This window comes from Panthera leo, chromosome C2 (genome assembly GCF_018350215.1).
Source record: "Panthera leo isolate Ple1 chromosome C2, P.leo_Ple1_pat1.1, whole genome shotgun sequence".
NCBI lineage: Eukaryota > Metazoa > Chordata > Mammalia > Carnivora > Felidae > Panthera > Panthera leo.
In genome coordinates this window covers 47373520-47399094 of record NC_056687.1, presented here as the reverse complement: position 1 = coordinate 47399094, position 25575 = coordinate 47373520, and the positions used below count along the sequence as shown (strand labels likewise).

The 25575-nt window shown below is 38.8% G+C and overlaps 2 protein-coding genes across 2 annotated transcripts in view; one reads left to right on the top strand and one right to left on the bottom strand.

Moving 5' to 3' along the window:
- The window catches only part of FILIP1L (filamin A interacting protein 1 like), a 112981-nt gene extending 98323 nt beyond the window's left edge, over positions 1-14658 (top strand). The window contains exon 5 of the mRNA XM_042955246.1: positions 13150-14658. Coding sequence (XP_042811180.1) covers positions 13150-13341 — 192 coding nt within the window. The 3' untranslated portion in view covers positions 13342-14658. The remainder of the gene's footprint in view (positions 1-13149) is intronic.
- The window catches only part of CMSS1 (cms1 ribosomal small subunit homolog), a 380184-nt gene extending 356401 nt beyond the window's left edge, over positions 1-23783 (bottom strand). The window contains exon 1 of the mRNA XM_042955247.1: positions 23586-23783. Within this exon, the coding sequence (XP_042811181.1) occupies positions 23586-23649 (64 nt within the window). The 5' untranslated portion in view covers positions 23650-23783. The remainder of the gene's footprint in view (positions 1-23585) is intronic.
- Positions 23784-25575: the final 1792 nt, after the last annotated feature.

Below are 25575 nucleotides of genomic sequence, written 5' to 3'. Positions count from 1 at the left end.
TTTGGCATAGCAATCAGCTATCCTAGGGATAATCTTCTTTTCTTTACTTGTGGCTTCATTTTAAAATTTCACTTATTTTTTAATGAAATTATTATCAGAGAAATAAAATTTGATTAATTGAGGAAGTTTTTGAAAGCTTTTTTACTTTTATTTTAGTAAGTTCCTTTCTCCCTTATAGCCAAATGGTCCTATATGATATTTCTGTAACATTACCTAGGATTTTTTTTTTTTTTTTTTTTTTTTTTTTGCCTCTGAGTTTTGTTTTGCTTTTGAAAGCCTTGTCATCTTTGCATAACTAACAATGTATACAGGCCCTAGACCTACAAAGGCTGTCTCACTCTGTGCTATTCCTTAGGACTCTGGAAAGGTGGAATGGGTTCACTGACAAACCACTCATATGTCTCAGTGACATGCAGGATATCTTCTCTTCAAAGCACCACATGGATACAACTGGTTAATACACTGATCATGACACACTGAACTGCCTACCTTCTATCCAACATTGGGGCAGATATGAAGATAAAAGATTCACTGTCCCTGAAGAGCTTATTATTCTGAGCAAGGAAAGGAGACAAGAAACAAGAGTATGAGACAACATTTAATCAAGTGGCAAACTAAATACACTCAATAAACTAGAGATTAAGCAGGACTACAGTAGACAAGACTTCACAGAGCAAATGAGACTTGAACCTGGTCAAGGAAAGATTTAGATAAGTGGAGTAACTGGTTGGGAGGGAGCATTTGAGGCTGGCAAACAGAAGATCAGGTTAGTTCATGCCTTTCCCAGTCAGCAATGCAGCTCTAAAAAAGTCATTTAGTTTTTGTGAAATAAAGACAACTGGACTTGGTGATCTCTATGATCATATCTAGTTCTAACTTCCAATGATTTCTGAATTCTTTCCAAGTCTCAACACCCTCTTTTAACCACTTAAAATTCCTTTGAGAAATAAGTTTGAGCATAAATAAACAAACCAATTATCTACATGAGTTTCCTTTCAGCCATTAAATTTCTCCTTCCTCATTTTCCCACTTATAGGTGTCCTAACTACTAGATTTGTTTTCTTCTTTAAGATTCTATGAATTAGCCTTTTAATCCTCAACACATCAGCTCTTTTCTCATTAGAGCAAAGTTTTGCAACCTCAGGACTATTAACAGTATGGGTCTGGTGATTCTTTGTTGTGGAAGGATGTCCTGCGCACTGTAGGACCTCTAGGAGCATTCCTGGCTTCCACTAGATGCCAAGTAGCATCTCCCAACTGTGACAAACAAAAATGGCTCCTGACATGGCTAAATGTTCTCTGCAGTGTAAAATCACCTCCATTTGAGAACCACTGCATGAGAGAGATGGACTACCTCTATAAGCCAGTTCCTCTTTTACATGACTTGCTGTGGGAAAAATCTGACAGCTCATTTGAAAACTCTTGTGTCTGGTATGTAGAGATGAAAATCTTGAATCTGACTAACTATAAGCCTCAAAACAACTTTAAAAATCTGCACTGAAGAGTTTAGTTGCATAAGGATTGTTTCCACTAACCTGACAGATTGGCTCAAGGCATATGTGTATTTGAATATTTGTATTTGTGTTAATACCCTGTACCTTTGTTTCAATACCAGATATAAACTAATGTTTTCAGATAAGCTTCCATTTCTCACATGCCTTCAGGAGAAATAAAAGTCTAGACAACCAACCACATTTGCCTTAGTGGGAAAAAATGGGTTTCAGGAGGATTCCTAAGAACTTAAGAGATAACCCTTTACTGTTTAGACCTTTCCAAAGAGTCCTCTTTCAGAAATTTCAACTCCTTCTGTAGTAGCTTATAACCACCAGAGGCACAAATGTCTATTAGAATACAAGCTTTCTTCATTCTTCAACAAATCACCTATAAGAATGAACCAACAAATATATTTATGAAGCACCTAATTTTACCCAGTGCTATGTGAGGCAGTTATGGAAGTATAAGATTTAGAATCTAGGGTGGGAGTTGAGGACTACCTTAAAAGGTAATTAAGAGCACAACACAGAGAAGGAATTCTATAGAGAGTAAATACTACAGGAATTTGGAAGAGGAGCAGGTTACTCCGGGGACAAGGTTCAGGGGTTAGGTTTCAGACATAGATGAGATTTGAGCAGGGGCTGGGAGATGAGGAAGACTAAGATAAACAGAGGACAAAAGGTGTTCCAGGGTACTGTCAAGTGACACCAATGAGACAAGAATGAGACAAAAGCAGAGATGTGAGGCCAAGCAAGAGAGGAGAAAACCAGAGTTCAAGGAACAATGAGCAGGGTAGTGTGGCTTCAGCTCAGATGGTTGGGGTAGGGGGAGGCTTGAAGGGCCTAGTCCTGTCAGACTGTGAAGAGCCTTGAATACAATGGCAGGGAGCACTCTGTGTCTTCAGTGAAGACTTCTGGGTAGTGAGATAATGGAAATAACTAATCCTTTATACACTATCATTTCATTTCACAACAACCCTATATATCACCACAATTTTAAAGATAAAAAATGTTTAATTCTGAGATGCAAGGAAAATTGCTTCAGGTTGTTGTATTAGTATGTGACATGAGAAAGGTATAACACAAATTTAATTCTGTTGTCCCATTCTCTTTCCATGGCAACATACTGAGAAGCTACCTCAGTGCAAGTGGGAAGCATAATAAATTGCCTTTGATCCTCTCCATTACTTAAGAGCATAGACGGGATGTCTAACATTACATTCCTGCACTCTGTCTCACAAGTCTGCCACTTTATCCAGAACACTCAGAATTCCCCTAAAGATACACAGGGCTTTCTCCTACCCCTTCCCAGCTGTTCCACATGGATAATTTTCTCTTCTCTCATCACGTGATCCACACTGAAAGATCTGGCTCAAGCCTTACCTTTTCTGAAAACTTCCATGATCACCACAGTCCAGAGTGATCTGGCTCCCCTTCCAACTCCTCCCATCTCCCTGAGGTTATTGTTTGGGGAACAAAAGATCATGAATGTGAGAGGCTGAGCCTCATATAAATGGGGAGGCATGGGGAAGACTGACAGGATGGTGCTGTGGATAGGACATGGGAGAAAGCAAGACCAAGGAGAAGCGCAATTCCTCATCATCAGGAGACTGTTCTCAGGGAGCACTGGGGTGGTGGTTAAAGTCCACTCTATCCTAAAGCAGGGTTCTATAAGCAAAGGCACAAATGCAGGGCATGCAGAATGAGCTTGGAGGAGGTACCTGATGGGCCTCAGAGGTGGCTGGAGGAAAGGCATCAGAAGTGAGTAAAAATGATCCACAAAAAGAACATCATGACCATGCACATCAAAACTTATAAATAGCAGCTGCCTTGACAGTCCTGATAGTCATCCAACACCTCCAGAAAAGGCAATCAAAGGATCAAGGTGTAGCCACCATAAAGACAAAAACCACCAACTTAGCCCATGGGTAGTGGCACTTCAGCCTTTGCAGAAGACTAGAAAATCTTCCTGGATGATATACCCTAATTTAGAGTTTCCATTTCTCAAGCAACACCATAACTTATTAGGAAAGAATGATGGTCCCAAAATCACCTTAAAGAAAAAGAAAAAGAAAAAGAAAGAAAGAAAGAAAGAAAGAAAGAAAGAAAGAAAAAAAAGCGTTGTGTATTTTCCCAGCTCAGGGGGAAAGTGTTAGCGTTCAGCTTTGTCAGTCTCTAAATTCTGCTTCCAATTCAGAATTAAGCATCACAAATAAAACTGACACTTCAGAGGAAAATCTTCAAGTTGGTCTCCAATATATCTCTCAGAAACAATTAAATGCATAAAAAAACTTGCTTCAATGCAGCCACTCTTCAAACAATTCACAGCAATTCCTCAAGAGTAAATTGCTATCATTCACTATTAGTAAGTTGGCTGCTTTTCTCCTTCTTCTCTTAAAAAAAAAAAAAAAAAGAAAAGAGCTATTCCTTTTCCATTCTTTGCCTTTTAATGGTGTTCTTGACTGAATTCATGGATATTAGTTTTGAGGCTGCAGAAAATTACAGTTTATAGAGAGAGGGGTTAACTAAAAATTTCAACAGATCCCCAAAAGGTCCATAAAACATTAGAAAAATTTAAACAACTTCAGGGCAACAAGGAGGGGGTAAATGGGTAGGGATCTCAGTGAAGAAGGATGGCATCTCTCACAGTGACAGGCATAAGCAGCACAGTTTTTTTTATATAAAACTTTTTTCTGATTATAAGAGTAATACCTATTTATAACACAAATTTTGGAAGATACAAATGCCAGAGCCACTGACTTTAGCTTCTATGAAGAGTAATGAGAGGACTAGGGAGAACAATGGACAATTATTACTATTTTTTTAGGCCAACTTATCAACTATGGCCCTATTCCAGGTTTTCTCAGACTGCCAATGTGGAAGGAAATGTGCTCTGGGGGAGTTATCCTGTAATTACCGAATGCCCCTGTGCCAAGGAGTGGCAGACCCCCCCCCCCCCCCCCACACACACACACAGAGTACAAGTTGATGTAATCTGTCTGTTCAGCCCAGACACAATGGCAGAGGGGCCAGTGTGGTCACTGGAGGAGAGGGGCAGGATTTCCTTTCCTCCCTGCTAGCCAATCAGTGCTTGGATAATGATTCAACACTAAGCATTGTTCAAGTACTGGGAAGAAATATCTCCTTGGGGGCTCCTTTCAGAACTAGTTACACTCTTATCAGTAAGATTGGTGGACTTGTGGCAGGGTGGGTGTGGGGGATGGAGAGGTGCATGTGGGCAAAGAATAGGGCCCAACAAAACTCACCTCTCAAACTATGGGAAAGGAATCTAGAAGTATCTATCATAGAAGAAGAGAGTGGAAGATGAAGAGGAACTATATTTTCCCCTTGTGCTCTCAGTCACTTGAATGGTATCAACTATTTCTCTATGATGATTCTCAAAGCCAGATCTCCAAGTTTTCAATGCCTACCAAACAGTTCCACATGGAAGGTCCAGTTACACTTCATACTTGGCATGTGCCCACACCCCAGTGCACTGCTGCTTTTGGGTTCCTTTTTGTCTCACTTCTGGTGATGGTCCACCACCTTCCTTGTTGCCAGGGTTCAATATCTGGGAGCCATTCTCCACTTTTCTGTTCATGCCCCAGATTTAGTCAGCCACTCTGCCCTGGTATTTCTTTCTCTGCCCTCCCTCTTTTATTTGTGCTACTACTCCCCACATCCAGACCTCAGTACAGATGGTACTATAAAATAGTTAATCTATTACATTTAACCCCTCACCTCTCTAATCCAACCTTTGCTCATGTTGCTGGTGATCTTTCTACAATACTGTCCTGATCATGGCAATTCTCCAGTCCTCTCCACCTCCCACCCACCCAAAAGAGCACTTACTTCGCACTTACATCACTGAGTATATCACAAAGTCCAAACCTTCTAGATTAGTCCTCCATCTCTTGCCTCATCTCCTTTTGAAACTGGACGAACTGTATCCTCCTCACCAGAACACAGTACTGACCATCCTCCCACATACAACTGAGCTTTCTTACCTCACACCTTGTTCACGCTGTTCCTAAGGATAGAATACTCTTGTCTCTTTGTTCGTTCTATTGAAATCTTACTCCTATCTCAAGGCCAATACCTCTGGAAAACCTTCCTATTCTTCACAGTCTTCCTCCAAGTTTCCAAAATGCTTCTGTTTGTACCTCTATTATAGCACTTCATTTTGCCTCTTTTTATGCTTATGTGTTATCCCTCCTATACCATAATCTCTTGAGAGGAAGAATCTGCTATCATTTATTTTTAAAACTCATATCAATGTTTCTCAAATGCAGTCACTGATCGCCCTTATAAGAATCACTCAGGACTCCATAGATTTCCATGTGCCTAGACCTCTGGAAACCAATGCTGGAAATCTGCATTTAAACAACCTGCCTGCTTTATTCTTGGGCTTATAAAGTTTAAAAGCCACTGTACTACATTACCCAGAATGTAAATACTGCTGGTGGTTAGGTGTTCAACAAAGGCTCATGTGGCTAACAACATACCAGGTGGGCACAGCGGGCTTGCATTTGTTCTTTTCATAGACTCACAGAATGTCAGGGCCAAAGGACTTTACAGGTGCTGTAACTGCTTCATTTTTTCAATTAAGAGATAAGAAAAGAAGAAAGAGTAGAAAATAGTATCTTTTCAGGTAAACTCTAAAAAAGAAAGACTCATAACAATCACACCAAGTAGGATAAAGAAGGAAAAGAATGTGTGAAGGGGCAGATTGTGTGAAGGGACAATTGTGGGTCAGATTGGTTAGAAACATGGCCCAGTAAACATCATTGCTTGTCAGCTGCCTCAACTCCTATGTTTGGGAACATGTCTCCAATAATTAATTAGAGAGGGGGAAAACAAGGGGTAAAGCAGAAAAGTAAGAAAGTTAAAATAACCAAAGAAAATAAGTTATGATGATTATCAAGAAATAGGCATCTTAAGAGATATAAGGAAGAAGACAAACTTCATAACATTAACATTGTTAACAGCAAACACTTATCTGGAACTTTGATGTGCCATAGGTCTCTCCCACCCCCCACCCCCAAGAACGTGCAAGTAGGTACTCTAATCTCCAGATAAGGATTACAGATGAGGAAGCTGAAGTCTGCAAGTCTGAAGTCTTGCCTGAGGACACACAGCTAGTTGATGCCAGAAATGGAATGCAATCCCAAGTCTATCTGGCACCAGAGCCTCTGCTCTAGCCACTAACCCAAGGCTGTTGTAAACTGTCAGCCTGTGAATGATCAAAAAAAACCTTAAATGGTTGCAAATGAAGATATGAGGAGGAGAGAGTGGGAAGAGTACCAAAAAAGAAAAAAATATCTGAGGTAAAAAATCTGACAATGAATAACAAGAAAGGGGACATGTGCCTGGCTGGATCAGTTGATGGAGTGTGCAACTCTTGATCTTGGGGCTCTAAGTTCAAGCCCCATGTTGGGTATAGAGGTTACTTAAAAATAAAATCTTAAAACAACAACAACAACAACAACAACAAAGGGGACAAACAAAGAAGACAAAAGTTCAAGGTTAGTGTATTTATTTTAGCATACTATTTCTACATGAGATGCTATGTGTCTGGGCACCAAATGGAAGCAACTGGGTTAGGAAGGATTTTTGAAAACTATATTTCAATGTTTATTCTCAGACTCCCTCACTTCCCATGGTGTAATTACCACAGAGAGATTGGGATGTGACTAGGTACAACCACAAACCATGTTACATTATAAAATAAAGGCATCAATTTCCTCCAACTTCCTCAGAAATCGGACAACTCTTTAACATAAATCATAGTGCTGCAACTCTATTTAAAACCAAGTGCTCTCTTGCAGGAGGTTAACAGGAATGAGCTAATCCAACTGCAGAATTTCCTTTTGAAAGACCTCTTACCATATAAAACTGTAAAATGTTTAGTGATAAAGTTTTATTGCATAATGAGAAAGTTCGGAGAAAGTCAAGAAAAAAAAAAAAAGCCAAAGCAGCATATGAAACTCTGGGCTATCTGCCATATTCATTATCTATTATTTCCACTTTTTTTTCTTTATACAAATTAGTAGTGATTTACCAAACAATACAAAACACACACACACACACACACACACACAAAGGCAATAATATTTCAAAGATGTTTTTTCTAGTTTATCATTTCCTCCCTTTCATCACCACATATATCATAAATACTTGTGTCCTTTCCCATTAAAAAGAGATAAAAACCAAAATACTAAATATTGTCATTCTGATAACACAGCTGGGTCCCCAAGGGAGTCAGGCAGCCCTGAATCTGCCCCTCACTGCGTCACCCCAAAAACCACAAATGATAGGAAGTCTCTGGGAGCCTTCATCCTTTCAACCTCCACAGCTAAAGGTGTAATGAGAGGTCTGCAGTCCTTGTAGTCAGGAACACTCCTGAGACAACACTGCTTTCTTAGACAATATGTTGCCAATGCAACACCAAAAAGTTCAAAGCACTTACAAAAGAATTTCATTTAGAGAAAGGGAAACATCCTGACTCCAGCTGTCTAACAAGGATCTAATAGCTCCCCCATAAATGCTGATTCTGACCTGGTATACTTTTAGATGTTTGCCCTCTATGATAATATGAAAAAGCACAAGGATCAGGTAGAAATTGGGCTATTGAATTATGACTTCAAATAAAAGAAAATATTTTCACCCTTCTGTACTTCCTTTGGTCACAAAGTCTCACTGCCATTTGATGACTTACTGTAACTAGGGTGTCTTGTAGACCACTTGGTTTCTTTTAAGAAATCATGGACCAAATAAGCCAACATTTTAAGAATTTAGTGAATACATTCCACACATATACTCCTTGTCTTTCTACTGCTCCCTAGATAAAACCAATGCCGCTGCCTTACTGAACTTGGCATCCTTCAGACCTGTAATCTATTCCAAATCCCAATCTCCATGTTGAACTGAGTTAAAACATTAAAACATCTTTTCTTCTGTGAATGAGTTTTCCAACTTGCTTAATCTCCTCCAAGACATCTGCTTTCTGATGAAACCCAGGAGCCTACAACTCTGAGTAGAATGTTCACTGTGTGGTCTTAAAACAGACATATGCATGGATTCCTCTTGCAATATGCACTCCAAATTTGGATAAAACTTTCTTGGAACTATTTGACATAATGTTCTATAAAAATTATCCAAGAGATGACACATTTTGAAGTTCCATACCTCATTTACTGAAATATATCCAAGAATAAAATTCATATGGAGGGAAAAAAACCCACAGCATCATTTTTTAAAGATTTGGTTATTACATCTAGGACTGTTCTAATAAAATAACTATCCTTTGCTGCCATCTAGAGGTAAAAACTATGTAGTGAAAATGAGAGTTATTTAAGTTATTAAGAAAACAAAATTAACTCGCACTATTCATGGCCTAGAAACAATGGGAACCCAGTAACTTTCCAGCAACTAAGCCTACAATGACCATCATCCCAAGCCACATTGTCTTCACCAAAGCATACCAGTATAGCTTAAAAGAAGCTGTACCATATTGTGTTCCATACCAATTGGTTTATCAGGTACATTTAAGTTCTAAGTAATCTGTGGTGCTCATTAAAAATTCACATGCCCATACCCTACTCCTCGACAATCGGAGTCAGGAGGTTCTAAAATGGGATGCAGACATCTGCAGTGTTTTAAAAAAAACCCTACAGGTGGTTTTGATGAACACCTAGAAAATGCTGGGGCCATGAAGCCCTGGCCCTTCACAGTGTTGAACTTCCCACATCCAGGCAAGACAGGGTTCCAGTGAAAAAAAAAACTTCTTTTTTTATTTTTAAGTAATCTCTATTGATACCCAATGAGGGGCTCAAACTTACAACCCTGAGATCAAGAGTCACATGCTCCACTGAGCAAGCCAGCAAGGCACCCTAAAACTTAAAGCTTACTTCTAAAGGAGGTTCAACTATGGCAGTGTTTTTCAAAGTGTAGCAGGCTGACCACCTGCATCAGATGAATCACTGAGAGTGTACTAAAAATGTGGATGTCTGGGGGCACCTGGGTGGCTCAGTTGGTTAAGCATCCAACTCTTGATTTTGGCTCAGGTCATGATCTCACAGTTCATCAGATGCAGCCCCGCATGGGGCTCTGAGCTCACACTGCAAAGCCTGCTTGGGATTCTCTCTCTCCCTCTTTGCCCCTCCCCCTATTCATGAGCCTGCATGCACGTGCACAAAAGCACACACTCTCTCATTCTCTCAAAATAAATAAATAATTTTAAAAAATGTGGATGTCTGGGCACATCAACAGACAAATGAATTACAATTTCTAGGGGTAAGGCCCAGGAATCAACAATTTAAATGGGATTCCAACATAGATTTTTGTACACTAAGTAGGAGAACCAATCTAAATCTTGACAAAGCTAAAGGATATCACAGAAACCTATCTTGGAAAGACTATTAATGCTATGGCAACAAGATCAGCCAACTTGAATTAGTCCATCACTCATTTCAGTTGCAGCTGCCACTGCTTGTTCATGGTTTGGACAATATGGTTGATGTTCACATAGTATTCTGATTTCTGAAGTGTTTCCTTCCTTTTTTATCTCTTAATATAACTTGGTGTTGTTTTTTCCTAGTTGCACACTTATTATAGAAAACGTAGAGAATACAGAAAATAGAAGAAAAATAAAAAGCACCTATAACTCCACTAACCAGAATTACCCCCTAACAGCACTGGTATATTTTCTCCTAGTATTTTCTCTTCAAACATACAGAGTTCAAACATGTATATAGTTTTTAATCTGTCGGAAACTATGAGTCTGGAGTTCTCTCTTGTCTAGCAAGACAGTGGATGCAGAATTGAATATGAGAGAGGCTAATGTCTGGGAGGAGATAAGAGCCACGAACAAGGGTTTTTCATGTCCTTATTTATTGAGCTCAAAAGATATTACCTATGTGGTGAACATAAAGAAAACAAGATCTTACACATGTGAACATGGAGAAAACAATCAGACAGTACTCATTAACTTGCGTAATAAGCAAAGGGTCTAAGGGGCAAGTGGAGGTTGTGATCTAAGTACAATAGTATAATGGCATCAGATGGAAAGTAATTTCCTGCAGGTGATATAACAAGTTACTTGTGATCCCATTACAATAATTCGCTAGCTAACCCCAAGAGCTTTTGCCCCTTGGTGGCAGCTTTCCGCCCTAAACTTTTTTCTAAGCCTTTTTTCTGGATTAGAAAAGTTCTACTTATGTATGTAAGTAGAACCTATTCCCCCACATTAATCCTGTTTTTAACATTTCTGAATAAACATTTTCCTATATCTTCAAAAGCATCATTATTTAAAGATAGTATAATACTTTCACATGATTATAATGTAATAAATAGTGTAAACTTTTGTTATAAATAATGCACAAATGAATAGCCTTGCTATGTATAATGCATCTGTAATGCATCTCTGATTATTTCCTAGAAAAGATTCCTAGCAATAAAATGAGTGAGTCACAGGATGTGAGTTTTAGGGATCTTGATACATGCTACCAAACTACTATCCCAGTCATTGCTGAGGCCACCCATCTCACCAAATCCTTACTGGGCACTGAGTTTTATTATTTAAAAAACAAACAAACAAACAAAAAAGATTCTGCCTATTTGAGAGGTAAAAATATTGAGTGAGTATTCTGGCACCAGAGACCATGAGGACAGGATGAAAGGAAGGAATACGAATACCATTTACAAAATGAGGAGAGTGATATCAGAGTATTAGCATATCTTTGCTATGTTTAGGATTAAGTATCAAAAAAATGTCAATAAGATGGGGCACCTGGGTGGCAAAGTTGCTTAAGTGTCTGACTCTTGACTTCAGCTTAAGTCATGATCTCCTGGTTTATGGGATCAAGGCTGGCATCGGGCTCTGCAATGACAGAGCAGAGCCTGCTTGGGATTCTCTCCTTCTCTTTCTGCTCCACCACTTCTTGTGCACTCTCTCGTGTGCTCGCTCTCTCTCAAAATAAATATATAAACTTAAAAAAACATAAAAGTAATTTTTTTTAAATGTTAGTAAGAACACTAAGGTGCAAAAACTCTTCTAGCAGCTAGGCATACAGAAGATTGACTAAATGTACCAAAAGAAAGCATATGAAGCATATTCACCATATAGTTATGCTTAATTGAAGGATTCATATTTTTAGCTAAGTCCATGTAATGTTTATTTGAAAATCTAAATATGGTTGCTATAAAAGTTAGATGGCATTTCAAGTGTTTATACAAAACAAAAAGACTTTACTGTATTTTACCAGTATAATAAAAACATGGAAACAAATTTCTATAGAATGGAAAACAATATAAGAAGGATTCTCATACAATCAGTATTAGAAATCTATGATGAAACCGCAATGCATTTTAAAAGATTTATATATTTTTTTAACTTTTAAAAATATTTATTTATTTTGAGAGAGACAGAGAGAGAGAGAGACAGTGTGCATGAGCAAGCAAGGGGCAGAGAGAGACTGGGACAGGGGATCTGAAATGAGGTTTGTGCTGACAGCAGAAAGCCTGATGCGGTGTTTGAACTCACAAACCATGCGATCATGACCTGAGCGAAGTCGTACGCTTAACCAACTGAGCCACCCAGGCATCCCTAAAAGATTTATATTTTTCAGCTCATAGTAAAGAAAGGATGATGCAACCAAAGAGGGAGAAAATAATCATCATCACCAAATATGGATTACAATGGGAGAACTACAGTTAGCTGAGATATTTTTCCCATCTTTTTTACAAGTATTTTTATCCAAGAGTATTTTTCCCTAATAGATGAAAATAAGAGTATATCTCTGAGTATGACTCAATCAAGCCTTTACTCTTTCACACTCCACAACTCACTCTCCCACTCAAGATCATTCAACATATCTGTGACTCTTCCCTCACTCCTTATATATTAACAGAGAACAAATATTAATACAATTCTACCTCCACAATGTGTCTTCCCCCAGACTTTGTCCTTCCTATCCACTCCATACCACCCCCCTCCCCCAACACATAGAGTTTGTAGAATCACATACAATTTTCCCTATCTAGGCCTGTCTACGGTCCGATTTTGCCTGTCGAATACAACCTAATTTGAAGTCACTCCATTTCTCAACTGGGCCCAATTTCCTACTTCAGTGACACTGCCAAAAATATTCTCTCATCCCGGTGCCAAAAGTATTCCTTTACTCTAGAATACCCTCCCATTCCTGCTATTAAAAATTCCTGCTATTAAAATTACCCTCCCATTCCTGCTTTTAGAGACTCAAGTCAAATGCTACTTTCTTCATGAAGCTCTCTTAGACCCGTCGGTTGAAATTAATATTTCCCTGACAATCTCATGACCCTTTGAGATTAATTTGGGCACTACTCTTGCTTATCTCCCACTACACTACGATTGCCAAAAAGCAAGAAACAACCAATTTATCTCTATATTTAGTACCATCTACTATTGAGGTCCTTGCACACAGCACACTCAACACATGCTGGCAGAATTGCTTTAGTAAATATTTTTCTTCAACTTGACAGTCTTTAATCTGATGTGTCCCCAGAATCTAGTGTTTCCAAAGAAGTCAAATCCCAGGCTGACTCTATGTCCTGTACAATGTCTGGTTCTCCACCAGCTGTACCATTAACTACCTTTTGTTCTTCTGTTTAATTCAAGATCAAGGAGGTATGCAAGCAGAGAATCCCAACACGGATCCCCAAACCAAAATCTACAGGCAACACTAAGCTTTTCCCTAAAGCTCCCCCAGGGCCTATGGATAAGTCCATTCACCACACTGGCTGTGGGAAGCTACACATCATAAGGACTGTCACCTCTAACACTTTCCTCCACATGGGAGGGAAAAGGTAAGTCATACCAATGCACTGTCTGGATACATCCATCTACAGAAATATCTGGAAAGCTAAAATTACCAGTATGAAGGCCAAAGAGGAAAGGCCATCTCTCTAAGAAATGGTGAAGCGGCAAAATGACAAATAGTGCATTCACAGGTTGCTGGACCCGGTAAACAGGATCCTAAAAGAGCAGCGCATCTACGATTGTATTACCAGTAGTGTGTATTTTTATATACACACAAACAGGAGTACATGGCCCAAATTCTTCCAATTCCTCATTCTATTTGTAATCCACTCCAAAGTTGGACCTTTTATCATTACCATGGGGTATGACTGATTTCATTAGAATGGTTCGAAAGTTTTCTGGTGAACTCAGAAGTAACTCTTTCATTTCACAGAACTTTACTGGATATTTTGCTAAGAGGATATGCTAGCAAGAATTCCTAATCTGCTTCAACTAAGTCAGATTATTTCCATCAAAATGGCAGCACAATTAAAATCATACTTTAAGGTCTAGAACTATGATTTCTTTACAACCAGGAGGAGAAAAAAACGTGGTAATTCTTAGTTACAAAGAAGAAAGCAACAACAAAAATGAGTAACTATTGAATACATCCTTTGTGTCGGACCTGATAATCACTGGTGTAATACACACACTTGACTACTGGCAGTTAGTCTTCTGTCCATTTTTTCTAGTAAGTTGCCCTTTCTATATATGCCCGGCCATGGAATCACTTTGCAAGACTTATAAGGAAATCCATTTTAAATCGGCATTTCTGCTTTCTAAAGCAATCAGGACATTTGAGAGTCAAAGGTCACCAATACTGAGATCTTTTAGGGAGATACAAATCACTGTCCTGGGTGTTTAAAAAAAGGCAACAATTTATCATCCCATCAGACATTCTTCAATCACATCACTTCCCCAATCAGTGCTATAGAAAAACACAGTCAACTCAGCAAGACTCAAATTCCAATCCTAATTTTTTACTCATTTGACAATGAGCTTGGCATTCATCATTGTAGGCCTTGAGTTTCTTGTATGTAAAACAAAAAAGCTGAATAATTCTTTAGGTACCTTGCAGTTCTGATAACCCATGAATACGTCCAACTAAGAATGTTGAATTCCACCAGTCATCTACAAGGCAAGACTCACTCCCCTGGCAGTAGTAAGCTAAAGTAATTCTTTCATCACATTTAAAACTCTTTACTCAATTAAGAGAAAGGTGTGTATAATTCAGTGTGGACAGAGCAACACAATAATGTTACAAGACAAGGCATTTTAAAAAATATTTATTTTTGAGAGAGACAGAGAGGGAGCTAGAATGAGAGGGGAGGGGCAGAGAGAGAGGGAGACAGAGGATCCGAAGGAGGCTCTGCACTGACAGCAGAGAGCCTGATGTGGGGCTCGAACTCAGGAACCACAAGATCATGAATTGAGCTGAAGTTGGAAGCTCAACCGACTGAGCCCCCAGGTGCCCAGACAAATAAGGCATTTTTGACATGAGAGACAGAGGTATATTGCACTAAGCGGCAGTCAGGAAAAAAAATTCTATGAAGAGCATGATGCAAGGATCTCTGTGATTCTGCACCAAGAACTGGAGACATGATCCTGGAAGAAATCCTGAAGGACAGCGCTTTAACCTTCTATCCTGAGATGGAGCCAGGAAAGCAGGAGCAAAGGAACTACCATTCTCCACACTCATCCAGCCAAGCCTGCTTCAATGTGCTCATGTCACTGTACAAACACCCCTGGCCCACTCCAATTTCAATGAGGAGGAACAGGAAATTTGGGTAGCATTGAGCTATGCAAGCTAGAGAGAGAGATGATGTGCAGCAGTCCCAGCAGGCAAGTGGCAGAGGGAGAATGCAGAGGAGGTCAGGTGAATTAAAAGCCTAAAGCAGAAAAGCCTAAGTTGAAAAGCCGTAAGAGACTAGTGGAAGGGAGTAGACTACAAAAGAAGGTGATGAAGCTCTAACATAAAAATAAGAGAGAAACAGTTCAAAAGGAAGTGCAGAGTAATAACAGGTGGATGTCGCAATGGGAAAATGTGTAGAGTGCTTAGTGCCATGCCTGCATTATGCAGGTAATGTTAAGTGAACAGAGAATGAATGAATGAAGGAGAGAAGGGCCATTCAGTCAACATATAAGTGAGAAAATGTGCTAAGAGATGATAATGGTATATGATAGGGTCTGGAAAAGCAATTATGCCAGGTGACATTCAATACTGATAATTATGCTAAAGGAAATAAAAAAACAGATTGAAACTGAACAGATTGAAAAGAAGCATAAAACAGGAAAAACAAGCACCAGAAATATTCCCAGAAAAGCAAAAGACCCTGGGAACGTTTTTACCTTGTAGAGGAGCACAAAATATGTTGCATGTTGGATATTTCTAAATGGTTTTCTCCTAGGTTAGGAGACTCCTTAAAGTGCCATGCCAACCTGCCATAAATTAAAGAGAAGCAAGAAAAGAAAGACAAGATACTGTACAAAGTACTAAAAAAGAGTTGGAAAATAGTGACACTTCTATGGCAAGCACTAGAATCCTGTATTTAAATGGTAACAGTTCTAATCCAATTAAGACAAAAGTCTTTAAAATAACAAAGTCTATTTCAACAAAAGGATCACAAACCGAAAACCAAGCTAATTAAAAAAAATTTTTTTTTATGTTTATTTATTTTTGAGAGAGCGAGGGACAGAGCGTGAATGATGGAGGGGCAGAAAGAGAGGGAGAGGGAGACACAGAATCCGAAGCAGGCTCCAGGCTCCAAGCTGTCAGCACAGAGCCTGATGCGGGGCTCGAACTCATGAAATGCGAGATCATGACCTGAGCTGAAGTCAGACACTAACTGACTGAGCCACCCAGGCACCCCAAACCGTGCTTATTTTACAGCAATACGTGACACAATAAAAATGCATAAGCAGCTTACAACTGGGAATACTATTTGGAGTTCAACAAAATGGTGTTTGATCTGTAACACAACTGAAACATGAAGAATCTTGTCTCCTGAACATAATCCTATTTCTGCAGAAATGTGGACCCTCTGAAAAACAATAAAAATAAAAGAATGTATCCTAATATAAATTTTAAGTTAAATTTTTAAAAGAAAGCAGATAAAAACCGAAGTGAATAAAAACAAATCCAATTTGTAACAAGAATTTTAATAACCTGAAACTTTTGTGCTGGAGTCCTTCCTCAGCCCTTCATTTGTTTAGCTTCAGTGATTTCTGAACTAATTCCCTTTTAATTATTTGGAATATAGTATCTGTTTTAATAAGAATGTGACTAATCTAATATATGACTGATAATAATGGACTAAGTAATGGAGTAACTGATGTAAAATGCAATCCTCTCTGGAATATGTTTCAAATTCCTATTTTAAGGAACATGTGACATACAACTCAGGTTCTGACACTGAATTTGGGGCAGGGGTATGCAAACTGCAGCCCACAAGTCAAATGTGGCCATAAACATCTGTTTATGTATGCCCTGCAAGTTAAGAATAGTTTTTACATTTTCAAATAGTAAAAAAAAAAAAAAAGAAGAAGAAGATGAATATTTTACAAGACGTGAAAATTACGTGAAATTCAAATTTCATTGTCCATAGATAAAGTTTTACTGGAACACAGCCACACTCATCTGTTTACATATTTATTATGTATGACTGCTTTTATGCTACAATGGCAGAGTTCAGTAGTTGTGACAGTGACTGCACAGCAAAGCCTAAAATATTTACAATCTGGCTTTTTACAAAGAGGGTTTCTGACCTCTGGTCTAGTGTGATTTAAACTAGCAAGGAACTCAATAAGAGCTTAAATAATTTAATCAACTAATTTTTAAAAGAAATACTAGTAATTTAAGAATTCAATTAAGAATTCTGTGAAAGCTGATGAAAATAGGGAAACTATATTTCAAGCTGTTTGTGATATTTAGTAAAATGTATAAAATCTATGAATGCATTAAAGTGTTCAACTAAAGAACATAAGATAAGAACAGGTCAAAGGATTTGTGCCACAAAATACTTTACGGTGTTGTTTTGAATCTGAAAGGGGAAATGGAAGTATTTTTAGGCCTTCCAAATTCCTGGTATTTTTCAAGAGATTCAGAGATAGTTTGCAAAATTATAGAACTACTATGCATGTAATTGGAGAAAGATGTATAAATTTGTATCTTTAAATGCTCACAATTGTTGTCAAGAACCACTTGTTTAATCACTTGTAAGAACCATGGAAATTGTATACAGTAAAGTAAAACTAGCCCATGAAGGTTCTCTGTGGGTCCATTTGTTATATAATCTTTAAGTACAGAACATTGATTGTTAATGTAGCACATGCTCTCTTCTCTTTCCTTCCTCTCAGCTTTTAAAATGTATCCTGTCCCTGTTTTTTGCCCTTGAACATTTGTCTTAAAATAATAACACTTGTATTTTGGTTGAACCATATCAATGTATAAATTCCATAATGTAAGCAGATGTTTTACCCTCTAATTCCACCACAGTGTCTAAAATAGGGCCAAGCATGAGAGCTCAATAAATGATTTTGACATTGATTATCTGTTGTGTGTTATCAAAATCTACTGCAATTATTCCAAGTCTAAATTCTACATGTGGAAGCAATGTTTTACAACATCTACTCTGCATGGCTGCTTATAGATAAAATCAATACTGTAAAGGTCTAACTTCAGTGTGAGAAGAAGAAAAAAAAAAATCAAACACTTGAATTATTCAGGTTTAAAAGATCCAAGGTGTTCCCCTACTTCTTCATCTCTTGGAGGAATTCACAGATAAAGCAATGATTTGAAGGCAATGCTATAAAATGGTAATACAACAACAAAAATTACAATGCTAGTTTCAGCATTCTCAAACAAAATGAACAGTCACATTGATTCTAGGTAACAAAAGGAATTATCAGTTTATTGTTACTTTTTAAGTTTGTTTATTTATTTTGAGAGAGACAGAGCATGAGAGGAGGAGTGGCAGAGAGAAAAGGTGAATCTCAAGCAGTCTCCACACTGTCAGTGCACAGAGCTTGACATGGGGCTTGAACTCACAAAACCATGAGATCATGACCTGAGCCAAAATCAAGGGTCAGACTTAATTGACTGAGCCACCCAAGTGCCCTGAAATTATCAGATTATAAAGCAAAATTCTGTTTTCTCCTTTCAAAACAAAATTTATAAAACTAAATACAAATATGATTAGAATAAAAGGTTAGTAGACACGGCTATACACAAGGATTTTCAATGTGTTTTCAGAAAGAGAGAACTAGAATCTACCAAATCTGTCAAACGCCTGGGCAAGATTTTGATAATTCTTCCAGTGGATTAAATTTCTTTAGATGTGGAACTCCCGTGCTGAGGTCTTCAAGATGTGGCTATGAAATGAGTGCTACTCTAGGCACCAGATACTACTGGTACCAGGACCCAGATACTACTCTAGGACCCAGATACTAATGTAGGCACTGAGGATACAGCAAAGAACAAGGTAAACAAATCCCTGCTCACAGGGAGCTCATATTCTAGTGTGGGATCACACCAGAATGTAATAATTTAACAAGAAAATGTAATATACTAACAAATGTAATAATTTAACAAGGAAAATAATAGTTGGTGGTAAGTGCTCTGCTGAGAATTACCATAACATGATAATGTAATAGAACAACTAGATGGCTATTTTAGACTGGCTGACCAGGAAATGTTTCTCTTTTGGTGATGTCTGAACTGAGGTCTTAATGTTCTAAGAAAAGGCCAGTCATCAGAAATACAGGAAGAAAGAAAAAGGAATAGCTATTGCAAAGAGCCAAGACAGAATGAGCTTGGCCTACTGAGGCACAAAATAAAGGCTGGTGTGGGTAGAAGAGCACAAACTAGAGGGGAGTAAGTAGTAGAATATCTTGGCAGATACCAGTCATGTAAGTAACCTGGGTTGTATTGTGTGGGTCAGAGGGAAGCCAGTGGAGGGTTTAGGCAGGACTGAGATCTGATCACTCTGGTCACTCTGGCCGCGAATTACAGAACAGTCCATAGAAGGACAAGACAGAACTGGGAGCCCTGTTAGTTTATTGCAGTGGTTAAGGCGCATGATGACCATAGATAACATGTATTCTGAGGGAGTTAGGAGAAAAATGGAAAAAAAGGGATTTATGATGTCTTAGAGGCAAAGACAAGACTTGATAGATCAGACATGAGGGGTGAAAGAAAAAAATAAATGAATAAATCAGGATATTCTAGGCTTTTGTTTGTGAAATTGGGTAATTGGTAATTTAATTTACTGAGAGAGAAGTCTGAAGAAAAAGCAACTAATTCAGTAGATGGCTCTCATTTTCATTTGACATTGCTATTAAATAAGCAAAGACTTGAAGAAGACAGCCAGGTGTGTGAGTCTTGAGCTCTAGGATCAAGTTAGACTTCCTGGCAAAGATTGTTCTCAAAGCCCAATGATACAACCTACTTATCTGTATCTCTGAGAAGTCAATGTTCTTTAAAAGAATAAACTTTGGAGAGTAGGAGTTAATAGACACAATTTGATAATGATGCATATAAACTAAAGGGTTTGTAAACTATGAGCCTCTTGTAATTGATAAAGGATTGTTATTTTAGAGATGAGATTCTTACCACTGATAATTAGAATAATTATAAGAAATTTAAGTGCACAGACTGGTTTCAGATTGCCTGCCTATGAATCACAGCCTTCCAACTTAACCAACTAAATAAACAACATTGGAGAAACCACTTAACCACCTAGTGCCTCAATTTCCTCACCTATAAAACAGGGATAATAGTAACTACATCATGGTATACATGTGAAGATTAAATGAGCTAGTACACATAAAGCAGTCAACACAGTATCTGGCACATAAAAACCACTCAACAAATTAAGTTAGTATTATTATCTATAGTCTCCCTATACTGTATATAGAAGTGTGTTTACACTTGAGTTTTCTAGTTAGATGCTTGGTAAAAAGTAGCACTGAAGATTCAGAATGAGCTAGGGAAGCATATGAAAAGCACTCCTCAAAAAAATAGGGGCTGAGAATTTGGAAAATTGCTAAAATATCCTCTTTAAAAGTAGCTATACATGTGCCAGTCATTCCTAAATCTCTAACTCTAGACCTGACCCAACCCAGGAGCTCCAGACTCGTATACTGAGATGCCTGCTGGACACTTGACTTGGTAATTTAATAGGCAAGTTTTGGGGATAAAAAGGGAAAACGATCAATGTTCCCTTCAGTAATTGAACAATCACATGACCAATTCCAACTGCAGAAACTCTTGGCTCTGCTCCTTGAGTCCCAGATCCATGCTGGGAATGACATTCTCAGTTTTCAGCTTCATACTGAGAAAGTGCAGTTTGGTCAACTACATGAAACCTCAGGCGTTTTACCTGTTCACTTTAGCATTAATGTTTGGAAATTATGATTCTAATACATGTACTGTATACTATAAATCACTTCAAATAATTTCTTAAGGTGGACAGGAAGGAAGGAAATAAGTACAAGGAAATAAAATGAAATGTCAGATGCCATTAGATGACTCTTAGGTTCTGTTGTGTGAAGCAGACTGGCTGCACACTCTGCAGCAGAGGCAATTCTCGGTTGTCTTATTCTGGACCATGACTCCAACCACCAACAATAATGTCAAAAGGATGACATCCCAGGTGGACTAGGACAGTCCCAGCAAAATTCTAATAGCATGGCCTGTTGTTCTCAAAAATGTTTAACTGGGTGAGAAACTATACGTCTATCTATATACATGATCACTAAGAACTCTATAGCATCCAGCAGGCATGTGTGCACTTATTCAGCTAACATCTCCCTAACACCAGGTGCTAGGTCCCATGCTGGTCTCCAGTGCAATGCAGGATTCTAGCAAAAAGGTCCTGAATAGGCCTTAAGATGTATGCAAAAAGGGTGATAAACAGATCGAGAGCTTCAGTAAAAGCCTCTCACTTACCACATCTAAGAAGACATGAGACCAGCAAAAATAGTAGATTTCCTTAGACAATAAGCAGATAACTGGATATGTTAGACAGATGTCATCCACAGTGTGTGTCAGTGTTTGGGAATCTGCATAGTTGGCTCTTGGAAAACATGCATAAGAATTCATGTCTGTGAATGTTGAGCTTTTGTTCTAGATGTAGATTATTGAGTGAATGACTAAATGCTTCTTGCTACCACAGTGTGAATGTAAAACAGATCATAAGGAAATAGGTTTACTTTTATAAGCAAGTAGCAGAGCACACAACGGAATAAAGGCATCATTGCAACTATCTTTCCTTTCTCTGACTTAAGGCACTATTTCCCCTTTGACCTTCAAAACAAAATATAGTTCACACATTTTAGGATGACACCATTAATGTAGTAGAATAAGGAAATCTGAGTTGGTTCAGTTGTGATTTCTTCTGATTTAGAAATACAATACAGATTACTTAGGCAAATCACCAGTAAAAAATCAAGCAGATCTCAAGGAAGCTTAAATGCTCACTATGCTTAAAAGCAGTTAACTAAGCAAATGCCCCTGAAACGCTTCAAGTCAACAATTTTCAAACCTTAACCATACAACTAGAAGGAATCTGAGGTGCAGGGTGATTCTAACTTACTACCTTGATGGGAAGTCTGGCAACCTAGATGACGGAGGCTGCAGCACTTTATAATTCTAACTAGATCCAATGTTTACAACTGTTGGTTGATTAAAACCCTTAAAAACATGATCTCTAAGGACCCCTCAATTTACATATCATGATACTGAGGCTCGGCAAAGCCACATAGTAATAGGGGATAAAGTGTGACTTGGAAACTCAGGCACACTTGCATAACTTCATCCCAGACCTCTTCCTTGCTGTATGTTTCCAAGAACATTACTGAACTTTTCTTAGATTCTCATCCATAAAATTGAAAGTAACACTTATCTTTTAAGCATATTATGAAGATTAAATTAATTTGTATTTATGAAAATATCTGGCACATAATAAACACTCAATACACATTAATTTCTTTCCTTCTAAAGGGTGACTAACTTGAGAGACATACAGCTGGTAAGGGGCAAGAGGCAAGGCTAGAACCAAGAAATAGGATCCCCTTCACCACTCAAAAGGAATTCAATTTCTTAACAGACCTCTATACTTAAATCACACCATAAAATATAGCTTTAAACGCCTCAGTTGAGGGGGTGGGGGGAAGGGTTATTAAAGTAAATATGGAACACTACAGCCTGCAAAGAAGAGTGTTTGTACCTTTAAGCACAGAATGATATTTCCTAGAAACAAGTTGCAAAAGAGAAAGTTTAATGAAGTATTACACTGGCTACCTTTTTAAGAATGACATCTGCTCAGTCTGTACCTGAGGGATGCCCTTCTGGAAACAATGCTGTAGAACTTTGCATTTTTTAATGGATATTTCACAACACATAATTTCAAAATTAATATTTGCAGCATATATGGATCAAGTGTCAATCATGTACACTGCCCAGTGGACTGTACACATGAATCAGATTTTGGTTTTGTCCTAAAAAATCTTAGAATCTAGTAGAGAAGAGAGGCAGACTTTGGAGAATGATTAAAAAAGGTAACTGTATATTAACCCTTATGGAATCTGAAAAGTGCAAAGTCAGTAACCTGACATCTTTAGGTCTCATGTTCCTCTTCTATAAAATGGTTGAGTTCACAGGATGATCTCTATCTAAACCTCCTTCAGGGTCTAACAGTCCAAATAACATGATGATGATAGCAAGAAAAAACACAGTATATATTTACCTCGCACATATTAGGTGCCAAGTACTGCGCTAAAGTGCACCATTTGTATTATCTTTATTTAATCTTCACAACAATCTTTGCAATTAGCATTATTATCCTTCACGTACAGATGAGGAAAAGGAGACAAAACAGTCTAAGAGAGCTAGAGTTGCGATTTGAACAGAAGCAGTCTGAATCTAGGAGTTACCCTTAACCAATACACCCAAACTCCCTGTATTCACGAAAAATCTCTTATGTGTTAAATATGTAAAAGGAAGAGCTTGGGAAAAGGGTCCTTCCTTCCTGACTGGCGGGCAGAACTGAGTTAATGTCACACGGTTTCACGTTGTAATAAAGCTCTCGCACCACTTCCTCTGCGGTGCTCCTGCACTCCCACAGGTAGGCACCTCACCGCGGGGACAAACGCTTTGACCGCCAGAGGCGGACGGGGGCAGAGGCTTATCGAAGCACTTGGGGTGGGGCGGAGGGAGCTCAGAGGAGGCCCCGCAGCAGGGTGGGCAGAGCGGGTACCTGGGCTGCTGGCTGCTCCTGCAGGCTGGTTCTCCCACCACTCGTCTCCAAGATCGTCTGCCATCTTCAGGCGGGACTAGGTGTGGGTGGACCACCAAGGGAAAGCGGACAGCGTCTGGTCTTCTAGCAGCTTCCAAGCCGGGAGGCCAGCGTTGGCAGCATGCGCCGAGTCTCTTCAGACACCGTCGCCTCCGCCCCGTGGCGATGACGTCACACACCGCCCCGCCTCCCCAGGGCAGGCCTCCCCGCCCATCTTGTCGCAGTTTCCACACAAGTACTGATGGGCAAGATCTGTCTGGTAACTCACCCTCAGAAAAGCATAAAGACAAGAAAGCACATAACTCCAAAATAGATTATTATCTTTTTAAATAACTTAAAAAAAAACTTTCTTAGTTTTTTTTTTCTTTCTTTTTTTTTTCCCCCTCTTGAAAATCTATTGACGAAAGTGTGAAACAGGATGCTAAGACAATTTTTCCCTGTTCCGTTTCAAAGAACTTGTGCAGCGGGAAAAAAAATCAGCACGTGGGTATGTTTTCGTTTGTGTGTCTGTGTTTGGGCGCCTGTGTTTGTATAGTTTGCTCTTAGGAAACGTGCACAAGCATTCATGATCATGAATGTTGGGCCTTTGCTGTAGATTGGTGTACTGCTCTTTTTTTACTATATGAGTTAAGAAAATATTGACTGGTCCGGAAGGGCTCACCCACGAAAAGACACAAGTGGTCCGGAGAGTTGAGTCGTCCGTCTCCCTTACGCCCTGTTCCATTAAGTTTGTTACCGCGTTTTGTGAAACAAAAGAAGGGAGTCCGTTACTGTTTAACTACAGGTAAGAGACTAGTACTTCTTAACTCACCTCCGATGTGAACTGGTAGAGATGGACAGGAAATAGCTGCTGAGTGCTGAGGCCTCCTGTAAAGGAAGTGTGGACAATATTTTTTCAGAATGGTCTGCGTACACAAAAATCATTCGAAATTGTGTGAAATACACCCACAGAGCTTGGAATAGTGGTTTAAAGATGAGTAGGCTATGAGCCTCCTTCCAGATGTCACCAACAAGAGTACAGGAGATAGAATTTGTAAGAATAAAGATCTAAAGGAATGATTGGATAGATCCTTGGAAATGACAAGGACAGAGGATCTTAATCATAAGGATAGGGTTAGCCATACGTGAAAAAATTACCCCAAATCCACCTAATAGGTGGCTTATAAATGCGTTACTGATTAGACTTTATCCGTATGCCTTAAGTATGCCTTAAATGCCCTGAAAGGGAAGATATTAGGTATAAATGTGGGGAATATAAAATAATCTGTAATCATCAAAAGTAATGTGCCTTTAATGAGAAAATGTAGATGGCAGAAGATTTCGATGATTGATGGGTTATTGAAAAGGAAAGTTAAATAAGAAATACTAGTGTGGAAGAGGAAGTGTGGTGACCAATAAACTTATGAAATGACACTGGGAAATAAAAAAGAGACCACAATAGGATACTTTTTTTTATGCAGAAATTGACAAAATTAAAAAAAGTCAGACACTGGGGCTCCTGGGTGACTCAGTGGGTTAAGCACCTGACTTCAGCTCAGGTCATGATCTGGGGGTTCCTCGGTTGGAGCTCTGCCTCTGGCTCTGTGCTGACAGCTCAGAGCCTGGAGCCTGCTTCCGATTCTGTGTCTCCCTCTGCCCCTCCCCCATTCATGCTCTGTCCCTCTCTCTCTCCAAAATAAACATTAAAATTTCTTTTAAAAATCAGACATTACCAAATTCTAGAGAGTATGTGCATCAGTGGGAATTCTTAGACCTGACTGTTGTGAGTGTGAATTGGTAATAACCACTTGGAAAAGCAATTAGGCACAACCCTGTAAAGGTAAACCTACATACCTGATGGTTCAGCAGTTTCCACTGCTAAATAGATATACTTGGGAAACTTTTGAACACTATAGAATATTCACAGCAGCACTGTTAGTAATAGCAAAAAAGCAGAAACAACCCAAATGTG